We start from the raw sequence: 12,350 nt of genomic DNA, 5'->3' as shown, positions 1-12,350 counted from the left end.
GCTGCAGACCCTGTAATTGAAATAATGTATCTAAGGTTACAAATGAAGAGTGTTAGGTATCGTTCTTGAAGTGACAGATTAAGCTCCTAATCCAGTTAAAGTAATAGCCATATTTGTAGTTTAACATAAATTAAGAGTTTAATTATATTTGTGACTATTTTAAACAAAATAACAAATTCCTTTGTACCTGGCAATGTAATTTATATCAAAGCCAGGTTCATTTTCCAAACCAATCTATTTCACACTGCAGAAATACTCTGATATAATAATGGTATAATGTAATTCTTGTTGTAGAATGTTGAAAGAGTAGATTCACTAAAAGCACAGAAGAGGTTTGAAGATAAATGAAGATGCTATTCATTCAAGGGTAATTTCATCTTAGAACTATATGAAAGATGTTTCACTCACACAGGGTAGTGTATGGTCTCAAGTTTAAGTGCATTTTCAGCTCAAATATAATGCTGCTAGATCAATTACGTTGATACTGTATATCTAATCATGAAGAATTCTAGCCTTTTTCTGTTTAAAAAATAGACTGTCATTTTTTTCATCTTACTGCTATGTCTTTATTGTTCTGTTTAACAGCAACAAATTTTAAAATCCTGCTTGCTATTTACTTTTTAAACAGAAAAGTATACGGTTGATACTCTAACTTGCAATGTCTCAGAACTACAGAAATGTAAGTTTCTGCTAAGTTAAATAGATATTTATATTAGCAAACCATTATCCTGTATAACCATTTTACATTATTTCACTAATTACTAAAAATGACAACTCTAATAGCCACCTAATTCCATTTTGAATATACTTCATTTTCACAAATCTGTAAGATTAATTTAAATGTTTTATATACACCATACCATTTATGTGTTGAGGGATTAATATTAATACTGAGAACTTTTTTAATCTGCTAAATTCTATTTGCACTTTAAGTTCACAATCATCCCTCCTAAAGGTCACATTTTATACATTTAAATCATTCCAGGTGTTATATGCACATATCACCAAAATGCTTTATAATACTTCTGACATAAAAAAGGTAATGTAATGTAACACATTCAATCTGAAGAATTTAAATTCAGTGATATCAAGGAAACATCTGCAGCCTTTATTTTGCTCATTTTAGAACACTGAAAAGGATCCACTAAATTCTCTCTATCCCTTAGCTTTCCTTCTCCAAATCCTGAAAGTGAACACAGAAGCCTCATCTTGCAGAAAATGATCAAGTGGAAGGGATAAACATACTTTAAAAAACTAAAATTTTACACTTTATAAAACTTTAAGAAAGTTATATCAATTTAAAAATGTTTTACATAAAATAGTATTCATTAATTCTCTATTAAAATAAATGTATCACTGCATTCCCACCTACTGTATTTATATCAGGTTTAAACTGACACTTAGAAACTACATACAACCATAAACAAGTTGTTTAAAGTAGAAAATGTATTAAACCAAACTGAAAATTCAAAATCATTTCCTCTAAAGTTCTATAGGTAAGTTGTCCACTGTGACCATCTGAATGACACAACAAGTTTACAACAGCTGTAATTTCATAAGCACAGTTCTTTCTCCAATGCAACAATTGACCTGCAGTCCTGAAGGAAAGAGAGATACTCCTCTTTCCTGTTCTTCCCCAATCACTACATTAGGATGTTATCATTTAACTTCAAATTAATATGTCCACCTAAAAAGCATCAATTGTGAAAAGGAAAAAGCAAGGGTCAGCTAACTGCTTATCAGCAGATCTGACATGTTAGTGTTCATGGCCCAGTATTAATGGGGCCTATAAAAATGCTGACATTTTTAATGAATAAACTTGGGGGAGCATACAGAGAGGCAGGCTCTCAATGGAATAGCTTAAACTATATTTCCCTACTGTTAAAATAGGACTTCAGTCTCCCAGTTTACTTCCTTTTGTACCAATAGTAAATAATTCTTTTGGGTTATATGACTAGATATAATTTTAAAAAAGCAAAACAAATTTTTTTATAACAGCCTGTGTTAATAAAAACCACAAAACCGGGCTTCCCTGGTGGCGCAGTGGTTGAGAGTCCGCCTGCCGATGCAGGGGACACGGGTTCGTGCCCCGGTCCGGGAAGATCCCACATGCCGCGGAGCGGCTGGGCCCGTGAGCCATGGCCGCTGAGCCTGCGCGTCCGGAGCCTGTGCTCCGCAACGGGAGAGGCCACAACAGTGAGAGGCGCGCATACCGCAAAAAAAAAAAAAAAAAAAAAAAAACCACAAAACCTGAAGGAAAAAAAACAACATATTCAACAGAAAGAATATAGTTTTTTTCTGTTGTGTTCCCTTTCATTTTTAGAGATTAAGTATTTATTCACAAAGGATAGGAAAAAATAAGAATATTATTTCCCTTAACCTGAGCTTAAATGTTATTCTTACTTGAAGTAACTAAAAAATGAAGCAGTAAAAAGTAAAACTACTTTTTCATTCAGCATTCTAATAATCATCAGTTTGAGACACTCTCTAAAAAATAAATTCAATAACTAAACTTTTACAATATTTAGATTAAGCCATACAAAAAAGGAAAACAGGTTTCTTTTTAAATTGGCTTCATATATAATAAACAAAAATCCTTTCTAAAACTTACTAGAAGTAACATTTTATTATATAAAGACATTCACAAAATATGTATATAAATCTTTGAAGCAAAAATAGGCACTAATTCAGCATTCAACATCATCTTGTAGTTCTATTGCTTTCACTTTTTTCAAAAGAATTTCCCATTTATTACCTAACTTGAACTTCCTAATAACCCATAACATAGGTGATACTACCTTTATCACATCTCAGAGATCCAAAAGCTGCAACATACCTATCTCTCACATCTTAATGTAATCCGTAAATTGTAAGATATAATTTGCTAGGAAATGTCAGAAATGATTTTTGAATTAAGTGTCTACTTATTTTTGGATAAAACTCCAAAGGTCTGTATCACTGGACTGGACTGGTATGCAGCAAAGTGTTACAAGGGTGGACTCTAGACCCAGACCCCCTGGATTTGCATTCCAACTCTGTCAAGTACTAATTATATAAGTTTGGGCCAATTGCTTAACCTCTCTGCCTCAACTTCCTAATCTGCAAAATGGAAATAACAATGCTACCTACCTCATATGGTGCCTGTGTGTAAACATTATCTATGATACCTAAAGTACACAGAACAAGACCTGGCGCATGGAGTAAGTGCTGTGTAAATTTTAGCTTCAGTTATTACTGTTGTTCTTATTAATATTATCTGCAGAATGGGGATTATAACAGCACTGACCTCATAGAGTTATTATAAGGATTAAATGAGTTCATAAGAATTACGTGCTCAGCACAGTGATGAGTATATAGTAGGCATTGCACCAATGCTGTTGGTGTCTGTTTACCTCCTCAATTTGTGGGCTCTATGACCTTGGCCAGAGCTTTCCTGAGCTTCAGTTTCCACATCTTTAAAATGAGCTTAATAAGAGTGCCCTACACTAGGGTTACGGTAAGGACTGAATGAGATAACGCACATAAAAGCTCTCAATAAGGTGCCTTAGACAATAAAAGCATTCAATAAATACTCAACTTTAAAACAAACCTTATTTAGTATTATTAAAATAATGGTTTGTTTGAATTCAAGCACTCTATATTAACAACTTTTAGTTACGGAATGAAACAATGAATATAAAAATTATTAATGTTCATACAGCTTTAAATATGTCCAAAAATAATTCTTACACCTAACATTTATTTTAATTACTTTAGGCATTACAAAGCCTGCAAGCTTCCATTCCTGATGCTGACACTGATTATGTATATTTCCGTCAAAGAATCAGGAAAGAAGGAAATAATAACCAATATTCATTGCATGTTTACAATATGCCAGGTGCTTTTCTAAATGCTTTAATTTTTATATATTTTACATATTTTTTAACACATTCAGTCTTCATGACACCCAGTAGGATAGCTTCTATTATATCTCCATTTTACAGATGAGGAAACTTGAAACAAAGAGTAATGTTTAAGGTATTTGCAACAGAGACCAACCACCCATTTTCATTTGTGGAATGTGCTATAAAAAACAACATATACTGAATCAGTAAAGACATAAACTTCTTGAAGAAAAATCAAATGAAACATTCTCTGCAGAAAACTTTGAAGTCCATATGCATTTGCTCATATAGTATTTCTGGACATGTGCTACCCAATACAAGAGCCACCAGCTACATACAGAGTACTTGAAATGTGGTTGGCAGAAATTGAGATGTGCTGTAAGTGTGAAATACACAACAGATTTTGAACTTAATATAAAAAAACCAAAAAACATCACGTTAATAAATTACGTACTGATTACATGTTAAAGTGATAATATTTGATAATATTAAATAAAATATATTATTAAAATTAATTTCACCTGTTTCTTTTTACTTCTTTTAGTGGGGCTACTTCAAAATTTTAAATTACATATATGGGCAACATTATATACATTATGTATTTACTGGACAGTTGATTTAGGTTTAGGGGATGGGAGGATAGCAACAGAGAATTGTTATCAAAATTCTTTTACCAACCATTACAAGCTTCAAAGTGGAAGTAATATTATGAAATAGAAGATTTCTCTCCCCCATGTTTGTGTATGTAATACTGTGTATGGGCACCTTGCACGTATATATGTGTGTGTGTATATATATTTATACACACACACACTGCTCATGAGAACCAGAGGAACACGCTACTCTAATACTTCAAAATATTCAACACACAAGATTATTTTATGACTAGGCAAACACTTCAGGTAATACCAATACTTTGTGGATGAAAGAAGGAAAGCAAATCTAAGAGGAAATAACAGCCATGGGGAAAAAAAAATTTATTTTCTTTTAAACTGAAATCATAAAAGTTCCTTTAACAAACAAACGAAAAAATCTAACCACTTAGTTCCAGGAATATAATAAATGCCAATTCTATGTGGTAAGTAAAATTTAAATTTCCTGATGGCTTAACTGGCAGACTACTAAAATATCCAATGCTTGATATCTGATATCTTCTAGAAAATAACCAGTTTATGGATACTCATCACATTGTTTTGATCAATTTTATACATTTAACTGATTCTTCTAAACGGATACTGGTCCACTATATAGAAGAAAATTATTCCATAAAGTTTACATCAGATATCTGGAAAAGTCACATTTATAGTCATGGCTACTATCAGCTGTCAAGTCAAAGAATATTGAAGAAAACCAAGAATTTTTAATATATGCTGGTTAATTTATCATCTAAGTGACATATGTAGGATAACAAAAAAAATTAAAACAGTTATGCAAAATTCTGCATTTTAAAAGGTTCTTATTTTCTGGTTTTAATTGCAACTGTGATTTGAGATGCCATGGTGAGAAAGGAAATTAATAAGAACCATAAAAACAGAATTACTAGATAAGGTACACACTAAGATTTCTTTTTTCTTTCCTTCCTCAGATTATTTTAAATGTTAATTTTTTTTAACAGTAATATAATGATATCTTGGTTTGGCCTGAAAACTAGTTAAACCATCTATTCTAGGGTTTCTCAACATTGACACCATTTACATTTGGGGCTGGATAATTCTTTCTGTGGAGGGACTATCTCATGCACTGTTTCACAGCATCCCTGGTGTCTACCCAACAGATGCCAAAAGCAGCCTCCCTAGCAGTTGTGACAATCAAAAATGTCTAAACACTGTCAAGTGTCCTCTTTGGGGTAGTAATCCTCCCTCAGTTAAGAACTACTGGTCTATTCCTACCCAAAATACAAATGGGACCTAATGAAACTTAAAAGCTTTTGCACAGCAAAGGAAACCATAAACAAGACGGAAAGACAACCCTCAGAATGGGAGAAAATATATGCAAATGAAGCAACAGACAAAGGATTAATCTCCAAAATACACAAGCAGCTCATGCAGCTCCAGATCAAAAAAACAAACAACCCAAACCAATAATGGACGGAAGACCTAAATAGACATTTCTCCAGAGAAGGCATACAGATTGCCAACAAATACATGAAAAGATGCTCAGCATCGCTAATCATTAGAGAAATGCAAATCAAAACTATAATGAGAAAAAAAAAAAAAACCTACAATGAGGTATCACCTCACACCCGTCAGAATGGCCATCATCAAAAAATCTACAAACCATAAATGCTGGAGAGGGTGTGGAGAAAAGGGAACCCTCTTGCACTGTTGGTGGGAATGTAAATTGATACAGAACTACCATATGACCCAGCAATCCCACTACTGGGCATATACCCTGAGAAAATCATAATCAAAAAAGAGTCATGTACCACAATGTTCATTGCAGCTCTATTTACAATAGCCAGGACACGGAAGTAACCTAAGTGTCCACTGACAGATGAATGGATAAAGAAGATGTGGCACGTATATACAATGGAATATTACTTGGCCATAAAAAGAAACGAAATTGAGTTATTTGTAATGAGGCGGAAGGACCTAGAATCTGTCATACAGGGTGAAGTAAGTCAGAAAGAGAAAAACAAATACTGTATGCTAACACATATATATGGAATCTATAAAAAGAAAAAAAAAGCATGGTTCTCATGAAACTAGGGGCAGGACAGGAATAAAGATGCAGATGTAGAGAATGGACTTGAGGACACAGGGACGGGGAAGGGTAAACTGGGATGAAGTGAGAGAGTAACACTGACATATACAGTACCAAATGTAAAATGGATGGCTAGTGGGAAGCAGCTGCATAGCACAGGGAGATCAGCTCGGTGCTTTGTGACCACCTAGAGGGGTGGGATAGGGAGGGTGGGAGGGAGATGCAAGAGGGAGGGGATATGGGGATATATGTATGCATATAGCTGATTCACTTTGTTATACAGCAGAAACTAACACAAGTATGTAAAGCAATTATACTCCAATAAAGATGTTAAAAAAAAATAAATGTCTAAACACTGTCAAATGTCCTCTGTGGGGTAGTAATCCTCCCTCAGTTAAGAACTACTGGTCTATTCCTACCCAAAATAACCTTCCGATTGGTGAAAATTACTTCAGTACTTCCTAAACTACTATTCTTTAGTTTTAGAGGCTCTTAACAAGGGACCCCCAGATACCTTCAGCAGGGATATCAGTAAGCCTCCTGAAACCACATGCAGAATTGCCTGGGTATGTTTATACTTCTATACGCACTGGAATGTTTCCTAGAGAAACATTCCATAGTAGCTTTCATGAGATCCTGAAAGAGTTATCTCAAAAACGGCAACTAAAAAAGGGTTAAGAGGGGGCTTCCCTGGTGGCGCAGTGGTTGAGAATCTGCCTGCTAATGCAGGGGACACGGGTTCGAGCCCTGGTCTGGGAAGATCCCACATGCCGCGGAGCAACTTGGCCCGTGAGCCACAACTACTGAGCCCGCACGTCTGGAGCCTGCGCTCCGCAACAAGAGAGGCCGCAATAGTGAGAGGCCTATGCACCGTGATGAAGAGTGGCCCCCACTTGCTGCAACTAGAGAAAGCCCTCGCACAGAAACGAAGACTCAACACAGCCAAAAATAAATAAATAAATATTTTTTTTAAAAAAGGGTTAAGAATTAGTGCTTGAGCTAAAATATTCACTGTGCCCTCATATGGTCACCTGAGTTTTGATAAAGGAGGCAAGAATATACAATGGAGAAAAGACAGCCCCTTCAATAAGTGGTGCTGAGAAAACTGGACAGCTATATGTAAAAGAATGAAATTAGAACACTCCCTAACGCCATACACAAAAATAAACTCAAAATGGATTAAAGACCTCAATGTAAGGCCAGACACTATAAAACTTAGAGGAAAACATAGGCAGAACACTCTATGACATAAATCACAGCAAGATCCTTTTTGACCCACTTCCTAAAGAAATGGAAATAAAAACAAAAATAAACAAATGGGACCTAATGAAACTCAAAAGCTTTTGTGCAGCAAAGGAAACCATAAACAAGATGAAAAGAAAACCCTCAGAATGGGAGAAAATATTTACAAATGAAGCAACTGACAAAGGATTCATCTCCAAAATTTACAAGCAGCTCATGCAGCTCAATATCAAAAAAACAAACAATCCAATCCAAAAATGGGCAGAAGACCTAAACAGACATTTCTCCAAAGAAGATATACAGATTGCCAACAAACACATGAAAGGATGCTCAACATCACTAATCATTAGAGAAATGCAAATCAAAACTACAATGAGGTATCACCTCACACCAGTCAGAATGGCCATCATCAAAAAATCCACAAACCATAAATGCTGGAGAGGGTGTGGAGAAAAGGGAACCCTCCTGCACTGTTGGTGGGAATGTAAATTGATACAGCCACTATGGAGAACAGGATGGAGGTTCCTTAAAAAACTAAAAATGGAATTACCATACGACCCAGCAATCCCACTACTGGGCATATACTCTGAGAAAACCGTAATTCAAAAAGAGTCATGTACCACAATGTTCATTGCAGCTCTATTTACAATAGCCAGGACATGGAAGCAACCTAAGTGTCCATCGACAGACAAATGGATAAAGAAGATGTGGCACATATATACAATGGAATATTACTCAGCCATAAAAAGAAACGAAATTGAGTTATTTGTAATGAGGTGGATGGACCTAGAGTCTGTCATACAGAGTGAAGTAAGTCAGAAAGAGAAAAACAAATACAGTATGCTAACACATATATATGGAATCTAAAAAAAAAAAAAAATGGTCATGAAGAACCTAGAAGCAGGACGGGAATAAAGATGCAGACGTACTAGAGAATGGACTTGAGGACACAGGGAGGGGGAAAGGTAAGCTGGGACAAAGTGAGAGAGTGGCATGGACATATATACACTACCAAATGTAAAATCGATAGCTGGTGGGAAACAGCCGCATAGCACAGGGAGATCAGCTCGGTGCTTTGTGACCACCTAGAGGGGTGAAATAGGGAGGGTGGGAGAGAGGGAGACACAAGAGGGAAGAGATATGGGGATATATGTATATGTATAGCTGATTCACTTTGTTATAAAGCAGAAACTAACACACCACTGTAAAGCAATTATACTCCAATAAAGATGTTAAAAAAATATATATTCACTGTGCCCTGAAGCTATCTTTTCAAAAGTATAAAGATTGAAGACACTATTTCACACACAGCAAATAATTTACTTGCGCTATCAGTTATCAAGCAAGATAGCTTCTACCACACTTATATAAACCCTTCATTCAACAAATATTTATTGAGTACATTTTATAAGCTAGGCACTGTGTCATTAGTATTTGAAAACTAAACTTAAATTTCAACTTCCTTATCCCCCCTGCCAAAAAGGCATTATAAAGTCCATATTTATTAAATATAACCAACTAAGAAGTTCTGCCTCTCAAAGATTACCGTAAGAAAGAAAATACACTAGTTATAGTACTAGTAGTGCCTAAAGATAAAATAAAGGTAAGTAAATAAAATAAACAAAATTTATATTCTTGGTAAAAATATATAAATCTTCTAAAAGAAAGAAACTTTAAAAAGCTCATACTCATACAAATAAATTATTGTCCAAACACATTTCTTTGTCTTTTCCTTCTTTCCCTGCCTTAAACAAAATTAAAATGTACTGAATGACAAACTATGTATCAGACAGTTATTAAGCCCAGATGATTATCAAGTTGAATTTAAAAAAAACAAGATGACCAAGTGCCTAGCATCATGCCTAGAACGCAGCAAAAGCAGTCCCTCTTCTTCCTTTTCTTTCTGTCCTCAAGAAGCTCACAGTCTCATCTCCAACAAATGTCACGTCTTAGATTTCTCTTTTAAGTGCTACACAATAAAATCCTCTTTGTGATTCAAACTATGTGAGCTAACCAAACAGCAACTAAATATGTAAAATGTTTCAATAATTATAATTCCATAATCTACATAAACATTTCTCTTTTTTTTTAAGGCAAACAATTCCCAAGTATCCTATTCTTCCTACAGTGCAGTTTAAAGTTTACAGGGCCACTAATCTTTTGGATTACACAACTGTGATATACAACTTGAAGAGTTATTATATTCAGTAAGTGGTCTGGGGATAACAGACACTAATGTAATCGATAAATATATAAGGAATGGCTGGAGAAGAATATGTTTGCTTCATGATTACCAAATGGATTAAGGCTAGAATGAGAGAATGATGCTTAAAAATATGTAGTGAATAAAACTTTACAAATAAGTTAGAAAATAGTTTTGTGCCTATAAATGAACATATCACCCCAACTAATCAATACCATCATATCTAGCCAAAAGCAAAACAGCAAATAAAGAAAATGCACCCACAACATAAGTGATGTTTATAAAAGGAATGAATAATGAAGATTTTTATGTTCATTTTACATACTGGCAACAATTACCTGAATAATATTACATAATAAAATTACACTTCACAAAGAGATGTTATATTGATAATGATAAATCAAAAAATTCTAAACATACAGTATCAGACTGGAGAGGAAAAAAAATTTGCAACTCAAAATTTTAAAAATTACATTATTTACATACTTACCTGCACAGCAAGAGAAGCTGCATTGTCAGAAAGCAAAATTTGCTCCCCTGTGGAAATACAATGAAAGGTCTGAGTCAAAAGCATAACTGCCAAACAAGTAAAATACATTTATAAGTGTTTTTATTTTTAAAAACTATTCCTATTTCTAAAAAGAAAATGTAATCATGAAGTTCTATATCAATGCTGTTGTGTCTATATGTCTATATCAATGTGTGATTATAATTTTGATTAAATTATCATAGTATGTAAATAACAATGAAACAAAACTATTTACTCTGAAACTATTTGATCACTTATTGTATTTTATCAACAATTTCCTCTAAAACTAATTGATCACTTACTGTATTTTATCAACAATATACAATGAAAATCGCTCACTTAAAAACAAATTCGTTTTCCAAGTTTTCAAGAAACTCCTCTTCTTTTCATTAAAACTAAGTAAAATAGTATCTCTACTCAAACCTCTCTAGTTAAAAGTAAAAGCATTCAAAATCATATAAAACCAGCTTACAGTTAATATTACACAGTGTGTCTAGATCTGTCACACAAAAGAAAGATGACAAGTTTGCTGCAATAAAAATTCCATGCTTAGAAGACTAGGGCTGCTGCCTATTAGTCTTCATTACTTTGCAGTCTTCTGACAACTGTAGCAGGCTGCTGAGCCCCAAATGGGGTCCATAATGTGACCTGATGATATATGAAGAGCTGCTAAAGGGAGCCTGAACCATCCTAGCCTATACATTTTAACAGTTCCTTTTTACTGAGAGCCCACTTTACCACAGGACTTCAAAAATCTGCTGTGTCAGCTATTGGCACAGTAAATCTGCCAACTGCTCCCGCAACCACATCATTTTACACTGCCTACAGCAGCCAATATAATGAGTCAATAATAAACTAAGGACCTTACAGGCCATGAATACTTTGGTTTACACTGGCAGATATAAATTTAGGTAAAATCTCCTAGACAAATTATACAAGGGAATCCCTTTATATTTTATGTTCTCTTTGCGAAGGATTATATTATTGAAGGGTGTTTTTGGTAATAAATATATTTTGACACAAAGCCATTTTTAACTGAGAACAAGTACCTACCTTTCAGCTGCTGATATAATGTAGCATTTTCAGGCCAAGGTTCTGCAGCTGTGGAAACACAGCAGTGATAATTAGGCACATAGGGTAAAAACATATCAATAACCAACCAAATTAATAATCACATACATTTGCCTAGAGCATTTAAAGTTAATTGCCAAGGATACCTTAAATATGGCAACTAGTCACACTACTTTAGATTCTATGGGAACCTATATAAGCAGGTTAGATAATTTCTTTTAAGTAAATGTTTGGTGGCAGTTTCATTTTTTATGGGGAGGAGGTGGAAGACATCTTGCCCAATCAAAAGGGAAAATTTTAAAAATAAAACAGCCTAAATGCTACTATTCCTTTAGCCTCCTTCAAACACAGACATATCCAAAATGTTACTCATGCATATAAAAAGATACTGAATTTCAGTTCACTATCAAAAAGAAAAGTAGTGAAGCAATATTTATAATATTTTACTGTAAACTTTTAACAAAGTAAATTTTCAAAAGACAACACTGTATGAAAGAATCAAATACATCTGTATCAGGCTGTGCATCTTTCCTCATAAGCTGGTAGTATTTAAACAGACAGAGGAATCCTGTTGTTCTCTACATTTCATTGCCTTGACTTCACCAATACCATCTCACAAAAACAAAGGGAAGTAACATGATGAAGCAGTTAAGTACCTACAATGTGAAACAGAGCTACTAAAGCTAATTTTAGGCCTGAAGCCAGGCTTGACCTTGAC

The 12,350-nt window shown here is 34.4% G+C and overlaps 1 protein-coding gene across 1 annotated transcript in view; it reads right to left on the bottom strand.

Annotated features, from left to right (window-relative positions):
- The window catches only part of MTX2 (metaxin 2), a 64,682-nt gene that overhangs the window by 29,863 nt on the left and 22,469 nt on the right, over nucleotides 1-12,350 (bottom strand). The window contains exons 2-3 of the mRNA XM_065880511.1: nucleotides 11,615-11,662; nucleotides 10,523-10,569 (exon numbers count right to left, since the gene is read on the bottom strand). Coding sequence (XP_065736583.1) covers nucleotides 10,523-10,569; nucleotides 11,615-11,662 — 95 coding nt within the window. The remainder of the gene's footprint in view (nucleotides 1-10,522; nucleotides 10,570-11,614; nucleotides 11,663-12,350) is intronic.

This window comes from Phocoena phocoena, chromosome 7, assembly GCF_963924675.1.
Source record: "Phocoena phocoena chromosome 7, mPhoPho1.1, whole genome shotgun sequence".
Taxonomy (NCBI): Eukaryota; Metazoa; Chordata; class Mammalia; order Artiodactyla; family Phocoenidae; genus Phocoena; species Phocoena phocoena.
Note: the sequence above shows the minus strand (reverse complement) of the source record. Positions and strands in the feature narration are given on the sequence as shown.